Here is a 12,412-nt window from a genome sequence, read left to right as displayed (position 1 = left end):
AGATTCGTATCATAATTGTTATGAACTATTGTATTACGCTCACTTTTACAGTCATTGAAATTACTTTCGCAAACGAGGGGTAGGTAATTGAAAAATGATATAAGGCCTGTTGAACTGATAATCTCATCATACAACCTATAGACAAATACGAACTAGTGAAAGATTTTGTTATTCCCATGAATTTTTGATATTATTCAAACTAAGATTGGTAACCAATTTTATGCAACCTACATTTTGTATTTTTATCGAATATGCAATTGGCAAGTATGTTATTTTTTTTCTATACATTTTTTCGCATAAGTATGAAATTCTTTTCAATTTCTTCATTTTTAAGTTATTGTTAGTAAAAATAAGCATTTATGCCAGACGGTCGAAAAGTTCGTTACCTCAATTTTTGATAATTTTTGTCAAATTGAAAATTAAAGTTCGAAATTATTAATTTGTGATGCTATTTTAACATTTTGAATTTTGTATTCGAATTTTTTTTATTCATAACCTATTGTTTCATATAAGCATGCCTACATATGAAACTTTTATATAAGTATATATCAATTTCAGATATTTGATGGGTAGATGTAAATTTATTATCGAGTAATTGCGAAAATTCATTTTAACCTATGGCAAGCCGGGGCCTAAGATTTAAATCAGGGACAAATTTTCTTTTTAGGATAACCCGGGTACAAGGTGGAAATCCGGGACTATCCGGGTTAAACTGGGACTTAATTATATTAAAGTTTCAAAAGTTTTCAGATTGTGTCAGAAAAAATGAAAAACATGACCTTGGGTTTCAATTAATGTATTATATTTCTTTATGCAACGGTAAATACCAGAAATTGGATTGAAGGTGCAATGCCATTTACAAGTCGTGTCTCATTCAAGATGTACTATGAAAGAGACGCAAACCGCTGTTTTGGGTGATTACTTTGCCCTATAACTTCCTATGGTGCATTTAGCGTTATTAGGAAAGCGTGAGCTTCGGATAGCGCGAGCTTTCGGACAGCATGATGCGTAATTGTTTAAATTCGCGTATGGATATGTTGGTTCCGTGTCAAGTAGTCGGAATCCGCTACCCGTTCTCGTGTATGACATGCATTCGGTTCGTTAGGGCAATACGCGCGCACGTATCCCGAGGGACTCGCGGGGAACTATGTGAACAAGTGCAACCGTATTCTCTCACAGAGAACAACGCTTTAATGCGTCAGAATGCGAAATGTTGAATACGACATTTTAGAGATTGCAAGGGACTAACACTTTTTACGACCGTTTTCTCATCTATTGACCGTTATCAACTTATTTAATGGGAAACTATGAGTAGTAACTGCATTTTACTACTAACTTTTGTAATATCATTTCTTGTCTATTAAGATAATGTGCATATATGAATTGATATTTTATTTACTGAAATAAATTAAAACTAGCTGTAAGTGGAATTCTGTCTTGAGGCAATTATGGCATCGTCCCTTAAGGCAAATTGCTGGAACTTCCCGTACCGTAACGAAATGTTCGTGGAATACTAAATGTTTTCAAATAGATTATCATAAATATTGTAACATTGTCTAATATTTATAAGAATTATATAAACTGAATTGCAGAGTTGAAATTATTTGTAAAGTATATAAAAAAAAAAGGGATTAAAATTTTTTTTCCAAAATCTATTAATTTGTTAAGACAAGCAGAAAGTTCTTTGAATCATTTCAATCGGACGCTTAGTTCTCTCAAAAATTGTCATTTTTTACATATTTAGCTCCGTATCTTCAAAATGGCTGGGCCTGCCTTTGCCAAAAACTAATAAACACTTCTCCCAATCATTACTAATTGAATGTTTTTTAGATCATTCAAATCGGATACTCCGTCCTCTCAAAAATTCGATTTCTACTTTCTGCACTCTTTGCTCCGTATCTCCGAAACGGCCTTTCCCAAAAACTAATCAGCTCTTTTCCCTATCAATAGGAATCGAATGTTTTTTGAACCATTCAAATCGGTTGATCCGTACGCCCGAAAACGTGGACGAAAATTTGTATCCATACATACATACACACACACACACACACACATCCATTTTTTCTGAGGTATGCCAAAACGTTCAGAAACCTTCAAAACGTCGAGAAATGTAAAAATTTTCAATTTCGATTTTCGGCCCATTACAATAACTTACCCTACGGGAAGTTAATAAAATATCGATAATTAATAATTAAAGACATTTTGTTAATTCTTATGAATTTATGGCAATTTGTTATACAATAGCATCATAGAAATATAAATTGCTGGGCGTGAATGGCACGTATATAAAGCAACAGATATTCTAGCTTTTTTACTAAATAGAAAAAATCAAAAATAAAATTATATCAAACTACTATAAAAACACAAACAAAACATATGCTCATACTCATACTCAGCCATCGCATCACGCACACATCTTTGCCCGAACGCACACATCTTTGTCCTTACGAATACGGTTAGACAGACGAAAAACAAACAAAACAAAAGTGAAAGAAGACTTGAATCGTTTCAGTGTTCTTTGCTCGAACATTTCTGAATATGTCACCCGTGTCCCTCCACGAAAACAATCAGAAAGTAAACGGAAGTACGACCACCGCCGGTTGCCGGAATAATCCGGAATAAGGGAATTTAAGGCGTGTCGGGAATTGTGTCACAGTTACCCGTCCAATGCGCATAGTGGAAAGCTCTCGTATCGCCTGTTCATTGGCGTCGGTAGCACCCTTCGCCAACCATCGCGAGCGAGCCCCGCCTCGATTCACTAGGGTTGTTTGAGCTTTTTTCATGCCTCTCGCTTTCGTTCGATGCTACATCCCTCTTACGCATCGACGACCAAACGGGGGATGCCGGAACACCTCAAACCCCGAACTAAATTTGGAAGGGCTGCTTCACTAAGGTTGCGGATACGTTATTGAATTAATTTTATCATTTGATTCCGATTCAAGCAACCATTCGCATCGGACAGCGCGCAACGTGCAGCGATCGGCGTGCTTATGGTGACGGTCAGTCAGTGTAACCCAACAAAGGTTTGCCAAGTGTCATAGTGTTACCGGATGCGACCTACTGGTACCTAGGTGGTCGTCAATGATTTCTTAAACGACTTTAATTTGTGCCGATACGAAAATTTTCAGTGAAATTTTTTAATTTAAATTACAGTGCAGTGAATTTGACAATGATAAATGCGTAGTTTACGTGGTGTATTTTCGCTTGAAACAGTAAAGCTTCGTATCCGAAAAGCATGGACTACTCGTACCTGAACCAGGCCGGCTTCGACACCTCAGGATGCCTACAAGGACCCGCGCCAGGTATGGTAGATATGACGAGCCTGGGAGGCATGCCGTGCACGTACGGAGACCTATCGTCGTGCAGTCAGATGTCTCAGGCTGCTTACCGATATACCGCGAGTATGGCGGCGTCCAGAAGCGTCGGCTATGGTTCAGGTACGGCCGGACATCACACCGGCGTCAGTTCCGCCGGTCCCTGCTCCGCAATGAGCGTGCGGCCGCATCCGCAGGACGTACGGGCGGCTATGTTCCCTGCTTCTATGGGACTTCAAAGTAAGGATTTTTTCAAAATTTACTTTAAATCGCTGTCTATTTGCGCAATGTTTAACGACTGAAAATAACTGATAATGGTTCAGTCTGATTTTTGCGCATTTATGTAATATTTCACGTATTAATAAAAGAGTACACATACCATTGTCTTCGTCTTCATTATTTTGGGTTATATTGTTGAGAACATTGTATCTTCGTATCTAAAATAGGCAGCTGAGGCATTAGACCAATATAATCAATCAAAAAAGTTTAATTCGAACATTCCAGATATTTTTAAATTTAACGGCAACTTATATGAGTTAAAAGCGATATGTGATTTTTATCTTTCATTTGTTTTTGTTTACAGTGAAATTTGTATATCACTGGACATGTATTTTAATTTTTTATATAATTTTACTGGAATCCACACACGATTTATTATTTATTTATATCCTTATATATATTATTATATATATAAGGATCATCAAAGATCTCAGACACAATTTTCCTCTAGACATTAAATATTATTGAAATATATATTTCCGACTTTTTGTCTCAGCCTCTTGTGGGTTGTCGACATATATCATAATCCGCATTTATGGTAGGCACACGCATCATATAACCAAGAAGATATTACATTACCATTAATATCAATTGAATTGCGTTCTTTCTATGACATTTATAAAAGGAAAATAAGCGTTTGTATTGACTAGGAAAATATGGAGTCATATAAGAAATATTAACTCGGGATCGACGTTTCGGATTTTTTTCTTTATATTTACCCCATTTATATAAATACTTTATTTATATTTAATATAATTCTGTTATAGTTGGAAAAATAATTATAATACATACTTGTGTGTTATAATGATGAATAACCATAATGATTCCGATGATGAATAACTATGTTCAAATATTACGTTTTTCATGATACTTTGTTTTTTTCAAAATTTTTGTATAAAAATTTTAGATATCCTAATTTTACCTTCCTCAAAAATATAACACAGATACATACTCTCACAACCATTGATTTAAAAAAAAATAAAGCTTTTGTTTCTTAAATATATTTTGTTTGTAAAAAACTATGTCTTGGTAATGTTTCACATATTTTTTCATAAATTTGTAAATAAAGTTAACTTCAAAACATTCTTTTCTCATACATATTTTTATAATATTTTATTTTTGAAACTTAATTTTATAAAGACTACAGGAATAAATCTTGACAATTTAATATAATAAATAAGCATAAATATCTAATTAAAGCTTCTTTCGTATTAAACTTTTAAATACATATTTTTTACACTTTTTTAATTTAGTTTTTTTTTGTTTATTCAACATAATCTAAAAATTTTACTTATTGACAGATTTTTATGTATATATTTATGCATGTGCATATGTGCGTGTTCATATATTTTTTCAGTGAATATATATGTATATATTTATGTATATATATATATATATATATATATATATATATAACGGTGTCCAAAACACTATTACATAATATCAACAAAAAAGTTGAAACTAGATAACAAACGTCAAACGTCGAGAGCTTTTAATATTTCAATTCGCGACATTTGGATGCAATGTAAAGTGCATTTATTTTTTTTTGTCGTTGAATATTTTCACAGCGGTCTGGAAAACATAGACGATATTGAATAAATTATTATTAGTAACAAGTTTCATTTTTATTAATTAAAAATAGTTGTTTAATAGAAAATATTAATTAATTATACTTGTGTCATGTAGTTAACACTTTTTTTAAATCGATTTTAAAATTTGATATATTTAAGAATTTTAAAATATAGGCGCTAATACGATATACTGAACTATTTATATATATATATATATATATATATATGTGTGTGTATGTGTATTATGATTTAATTTTTCTGAACTAAGAGTCCTCGTTTTTTAAAAAAAATATTTATTCCATTTTTTATTTATAAATCTTATCTAAACATCCTTTGTTGATGACGTAAAATATAAAATCGAAACGTTTTGGATATTAAGGATTATTATTTGACTTATTATTTAATGTATCGCTTCAGAAGATATTAATTTAATTAAATGCATTTTCTTTTAAGAATTGTTTTTGGTTATACTTATATGGTACTTTGTTTGAAATGACTAATTGTAAGACAATATTTCAAAGCACAGTTTCTTATTGCCGCTGAATTATAAATAATTCTAAAAATATATAAAAATTTTCAGATGAATAAGATCATTTCTTTACAATGTTAGCTATCCAGAAAAACTTAAACATATGTTTTACAAAATTACAAAATGAACCTAATCAAATTGTTTACAAAATAACAAAATTACGAAATTTTATTAAATATTTTTTTATGACTTGTTGTTAGCTTACGCTTGTAAATATTAGAAGAAATGGAAGATATAGCTCTTGACGATTAAATTGATTGCTGCGTTTTTATTATTGACCTCTAAAAATATTCGTTTTATGAAAATATATAGTGAAAATTGTAGAATCACTTTTTATTATTCGTATTATTTGTTTTTATTAAGTACTAATTCAAATTGAAATATTTAGTTTTATTCTCAGACAGAATTTTATTTTATGAAATAAATTTTATATAAATTTCTATCATTATTGTTTTTTTTTTTATTTATATATATACATTATTTTCATATCTCAGACAGACAGAAGTGCCCGGTATGAAAGATTATGAAAACAGTTTTCATATATACATTTTCTATATATATATTTCATTAATATAATATCTATTATAAATAAAATATCTCTATCTTTATATAATTCTTCAGTCTTCTTTGTCTTCAATTTCCTTAATTAATTAATTTATAATTTAATTTAATTTAAGGTTAATTATTTCAACTTAATCGCTTTCTAGAACGATTGAAATAATCGCCAAATTCTGGTCCATTTTTTTGAAGGTATGCCAAAATGTTCAGAATCCTCTGAAACGTAAAGATATGCAAAAATTTTCATTTTTGATTTTTTGCGATTACTATAACTAATCCTAGGGAAAGTTAATTAACGGAATCACTCACCACTTTACAGCACTCTTTTCCGTTGTGTTTGATAAATATATAATAAATTCAGTTAGAATATATAGTTTTATCGTTAGACAGAGTTTAACTTTATGGTTACCATAAAGATAATTTGAACTAATTTCAATGATTTCGGATAAATTATTTCAATTTAATCGCTTTCTAGAACGATTAAATTAATCGCAGCATTCTGCGCATCGTCCGCCAGATCCTTTGAAATCGCACAATCGTACATTATTACCCATAGTCGGTTTGAATAGGTTTAGTAGGTGTTTAAGTTGCGGCACTGAACCTGTTGCATAAATCATCAAATGAGGTGAATATTAAACTTGATAACAGCCGTATCATAGATCTATGATTCCATCAAACCGCCGTGAAATTTATATGAAATAGTAAAATATAGTTTCAGTTTCACTCATACATCGAAAGATGCACGACAAATTTTATTGATAATCAGAAATATGATTTCTTTATACCGCAGTGTAATTGGAAATGAAATCATAAAATATCGTTTTATTTATCTAAAATTGCACGACAAACTATATTGATAACATTTGCAAGTTCAACATTTTGTGTGTGCTAGGAGAATTGGTAGGATCGTAATTGTTAGAAAAAATTCTGAGAAATTTATTACGAAGATGATTTTTTTGTTTAATTATAACATGCTCATGAGTATGTTGAATCCGTTCTATATTTTTTTTGTTTGTCTTACGTAATTGAAATAAATGTTTCTCGTTTTTAGCTCATCAAATACTTAAATATTTCGTAATTTTAAAATAAAAGGTAGTAATTTTAAAATATATGTAGTGAACTTAAAATAATATAAATACATATACACATACATATATGGGGTAGACCGGGGCTTAAAGGTCTCCGGGTAGAAATATCCATCACCATTTTTTCAAACACAAGTAAAGTATAAAATTTTTTAACGATAAAGGCCCTTGTATCAATATTCAAACTAAAGTTCTTTTTCCCTTAATAGTTTTTTTGGTTTTGAGCTCTTTAACTTATTGTTGGTGTATTAAATATTTGAATATAATTTTGAAGTATACGTTATTTAATTTTTTTTGTAAAATGTATTGTTATTTTTAATTTAGATTTAACAGTTTTTTCATATAACCTCTATAAAAGTTTACATGTAGGTGGGATAAAAAAACCACCTAAATAAATCTTCACACTGGCAAAGATAAAAAACAGTAAGAAAATAGAAAATACTGAAGTATATTAAGTTAAAAAAGCTATTTTGCGAGAGATAAATTAAATTAATAATTATTCCAACTCTGTTGATGAATATTTCTCACGAAATTCCAGATCAAGATTATACACAGTGTAAAGTTTGTAAAACATGTGCTCATGAAATTTTTATATCACATTGGTTGAATAATTTAGCTCATTTCAATCCTTTTATAATAATTTTTTGGATTTGAGCTTTTTGCCCCCTGGCTGTCCCATTTTATCTAGCCTATTGGGTAAAAAGGGACAGGTAACAAATTTTAGGAAAATAGCTAAAAAACATCTTTTTATAATTAAGATTTAACTGGGAATGTTGCTGAACAAGGTTCGATAGTTGTTTGTTTAATACTTGTATTTGTTGTGATGTAGTTCATGTGGCTTAGTATAATTACTGACATTAAAATTGGATCTTTGTGCCCCGCCCTACCCTAAATATGTATAAAACCTTCAAAATATGAAAACATTAATATATTTAATGTAATTGTTATTAATATAATTTTTTGATAATTATACTCTAAATCTGTAATTAATGAAATATTAAGATTTGTTTTGATAGAGATGCAAAGACTAATTTCAAATATTATTTAAAATGTACATATCCAATCTTCTGAAAATGTCTCAATTTTAGAAATTAAAAGTATTGTTTCAATCTATAGTTCTGAAAGTTATAGTAAACAATTTACTATATCTGATATTTCTCAAAGTACATAAACACGTTTTTCCTCCGTCATATGCTTAATACGACGTTCAACTTAATTCCCATACGGCAATGAAGCAGAATGTATGTTATTGTCCACGGGCGAAAGTGACGATGTTCGTATTAAGCTACTAAGAACGTACGTGTGAAATTTTAAAACTGATAACCTAGAATAAATGATCATCTAGACGCGACGTCTTGTTCTTGATATTATCTTGTCACCATCGGGTAGTCGGGCGGCCGTGTAGTAGGATCTTCAAGTGAGTGGGTGGGACGACTGGGATGCTCCACCGTTGTCGTTCCTCTGGCTCTTTTTTGAGGGTGGACGCCGGTCGGATCGATAGGCGTCGTACTGTGTATGTTCTACGCTCCACGACAATTCTCTCTTTCCTTCGGCTGAGATCTCGTGAGATGCGCGAGAAGATGTACAGCGACGACGCACAAAAATGAGAATCGGCCAAGTGTAACGGTCGTCGCTTTATCTTTATCTTTATCTTTATACGATGTCATGAATCCAATTATCATATTATTTCCATACCGTATGCGGAATCAACATGAAACTGTGTTATTATCGCCGTCAAAACAGACAGTTACGCTTTAAGATTATGGGATGTCTTGAACGCGTATTATCGGAATATTATTTCTATGAAAATAGATGAGGCGATGGCATATGCGGCGTCGTCGGCATTTGCATAATGTCTTATTCAATTGTGCAGTAAATGGGACTGTGATAAACGTTCAAGTATGATACACATATTTTGTATCTAGATATTATGGATTCAGTTAGTGGACAAGATTCCAAAAAAAAGATTTATTATAATACAATATGATCAGTTAGAATGACTACTATTGAGTAATAAGAATTTTATATTTTCAACGTCAGTACAATTACTTCTTTCTTGATTATTATATTATCTGAATTTGTGAAACATGTCAAAATATAATTATTCTCTCTTAAGTAAATTTCATGTTAATAACGGACAAAATAAGTTATTAACACTACACAATTGCAAACCTAGACTATAAATAATTCGGACATTTAAGTTAAAACTACATTTATGTTATTGCAGTCTAGGAACTGAAAGTTTTTGGACCTTTCTCCCTCGAAAAATGATTTTATAAAAATAATTTTCATTTATTTTATTCTAGGTGATATGGAATGTTTCTTTCTTCATAAAACAATTAATAACAATCAAAATTTTTGTTATATGTACTTTCTATTTAATTATTTGTAAATTAAAAGAATTCATTTCACGCGGCTTACAGATCGTGTTAATGTAGCGCACTGACTCAATGCAATAATAGAAACTTGTTCGAATAAACATGCTTCATCTTTCTTTCTTTGGGCCCTATCTCAAAATCAGTATAGTTTAACTATTGTGATGGCTGTCACTATCGTACCATGGGATAATCGTACCCAGTCTCCTCTATATATGATTGTATGTGTAACTTTTTTTTAACATAAAATTGAATCGAGTAAACTAAACTAACTTAATTGTATTTATTATTACTACTGTAAACAAGGTGTCGAAATGATATGTATTTTGGTGTCGAGGAAATGTTTTTGATATTTATTATTTTATTGAATTATAAATATTTGAATATATATAATATATATTTGAATATATATATATATATATATATATATATATATATATATATACATATTAGTCATGTTTATTGTTATTCTATATTTTATCATTTTGTTTTTTCAGGTGGTCTTCCATACAAAGTGTATCCTGGGCACGACGGTGGAGCACTGACGGAAAAGCGAAAACAGAGACGCATTCGGACTACGTTTACATCGGCCCAGCTCAAGGAATTAGAACGAGCATTTCAAGAAACGCATTATCCGGACATTTACACGAGAGAAGAGATAGCCATGAAAATCGACTTGACTGAAGCGAGAGTACAGGTAAGTCAATTGTAAGATTCTATTATATTTGTCATCATTTGAAAGCGCTGAGTGGTTCAGCTAGAAATTGTGTATGTTATTTTATTTTTGTGTATGATTCGAACCGCCAAGAAAAATTGTTTTTTAAATTAATTTATTATCTTGTTGACACCGCATTTCTCTATACTAAGCAGTGGTAATAGCCGCCGAGATTTGTGTCCGAGGTGTTTATTGTATTATGATCACGTGTCGTTTACTATAGTTAATGGAGTTTGCGTCCGTTTGCTGTAAACAACTTCCGGCGAGTTCTTTTTCTGCTGTCGATCGGTAATGGCTGATATTCACCCTCCGCCTTCGAGGGCGGCTTTGGAGCCACACCTGCGTCCTGCACATTTCCCTCGCCACTGCCTTCCTCCGCGGCGCGAACAATAAAAATGGCGGCACCCACGTGACGTTGAATTAAATATAAGACGCGATAGAGGGTTGCACGAGCAACCAGATTCCGAGTGAGCGCACTCACGGTTTTAGCGGAGTGCGCCTAGTACCGGAAAATTCGAAGTCGCTCGAGAAATCCGGACAGAAGACCGCACGGCGCACTCTGAATTGCAGCGACAGAAATGTTTCGACTCCTCATATGCTGACGTATTATCTTAAATCATATTTAAAATTTTTTCTTATCACATTTCTGTTTCATATAAAGTTCTTTAGGTCACGTCTTTAGCAAATAGGGGAGAATGGGTACGGTTGTGCCAGGGTACGGTAGTGACAGTCGTCATAAAAGCTAAACGATACTGATCTTGAGATAGAGTCGAAAGGGAGAAAGATGAAGAGTGATTGTTCGAACAAGTTCCTATTGTTCAGTCAGTGCCTCACATTAACATGATCTGTAGACTGCATTGCTTTTAAAGAGTCAAAAGTAAGTTTTCATGTTCGAATTCTTTTAATCATAACTGTTAAGGGGCTAATTTATATTAAAAAAACTACTTTATAAATCATTTCAAAATTTTAGGAGTATATTTATACATGTGTTTAAGAATACATAGTAAAATTTTTTTAAAAAAAAATTGAATATTTTTTAAGTTATCGTCGATCTCCAACGGCGCGACAAAAAAGGCCGTTCACTGCTGCAGTGATTCCGGCCTTCTACGTCGATGAAATTTAAAAAAAAAAATCTCGTTAAACTAGATAATATTGTCTGTAAAATAAACTACGATAAAAAAATCTAAAATTGACAAAATGACGGCGTTTTTGTAAAAAAAGTCAAATTTTACCCCAAATTTTGGTCGTTTTTGGACTGCCAAAATTCGATTTTTGATCCGATCAAAAAATCGATAGTTCATTTTACGGAGAACTATATATAGAACATGTAAAAAAAAATGATAGTGATCGGATCATTTTTTTTTGATAATCGCTGCAGCAAATTTGGAAAATGCTGTTTCGAGAAAAACGCGTTTAAAGATAAAATGATCGTTATACTATATGCTATATATATACTTTTTAAATGGCTGTGACTCAAAAACTATTTAAGATATCGATTTAAAATTTTGGTATGTTATTTTTGAAGGTATAATCTATCGAAATATGGAAAAATTGAATATTCGATTTTTTTAAAATTTCACATTAGTTGTTCCCCTTAATTGTATGCAGATCGATTATTTTGCTTATTATTTTGCTGTAACTAGAACAGTAGTAGTTAATTACCAGATGATTTGTTTTCTTAATTGTACGTTGGGTACATGACAAGTTTTGGGCTACGGTTGTGGCATGTATTTCTTGTTCTTTTCGGATGAAGATTAAACAGATAAAAAATCTAACTTAAATAAGACAAAATACGAAAGAGAAAGTGAAAGAAAAATTCAACATAAAAAATTAGAAAAAATCACAAAGAATTCTTGTTAACTTTGTTAAAAATTTATGTTTTGTTATATATTATTATATTCTATTAATCTATTAGGCGTTGTTTATACACTCATGTTTATTGTGAACTATTATTGTTATTACCGACAATAAAAGTCGTTATAAACC

At 31.3% G+C, this 12,412-nt stretch overlaps 2 protein-coding genes across 2 annotated transcripts in view; both read left to right on the top strand.

Moving 5' to 3' along the window:
• The window catches only part of LOC113376377 (paired mesoderm homeobox protein 2B-like), a 12,163-nt gene extending 9,122 nt beyond the window's left edge, over positions 1-3,041 (top strand). The window contains exon 3 of the mRNA XM_026616284.1: positions 2,943-3,041. Coding sequence (XP_026472069.1) covers positions 2,943-3,041 — 99 coding nt within the window. The remainder of the gene's footprint in view (positions 1-2,942) is intronic.
• Positions 3,042-3,235: 194 nt separating this feature from the next.
• The window catches only part of LOC113376376 (paired mesoderm homeobox protein 2B-like), a 53,334-nt gene continuing 44,157 nt past the window's right edge, over positions 3,236-12,412 (top strand). The window contains exons 1-2 of the mRNA XM_026616283.1: positions 3,236-3,554; positions 10,209-10,408. Of these exons, the coding sequence (XP_026472068.1) occupies positions 3,236-3,554; positions 10,209-10,408 (519 nt within the window). The remainder of the gene's footprint in view (positions 3,555-10,208; positions 10,409-12,412) is intronic.

This window comes from Ctenocephalides felis, unplaced genomic scaffold (assembly GCF_003426905.1).
Source record: "Ctenocephalides felis isolate EL2017-DRISC unplaced genomic scaffold, ASM342690v1 CF-g0.4_SCAFFOLD_01886, whole genome shotgun sequence".
In the NCBI taxonomy this organism is placed as follows: Eukaryota; Metazoa; Arthropoda; class Insecta; order Siphonaptera; family Pulicidae; genus Ctenocephalides; species Ctenocephalides felis.
This window is presented reverse-complemented; position numbering and strand designations above follow the sequence as displayed.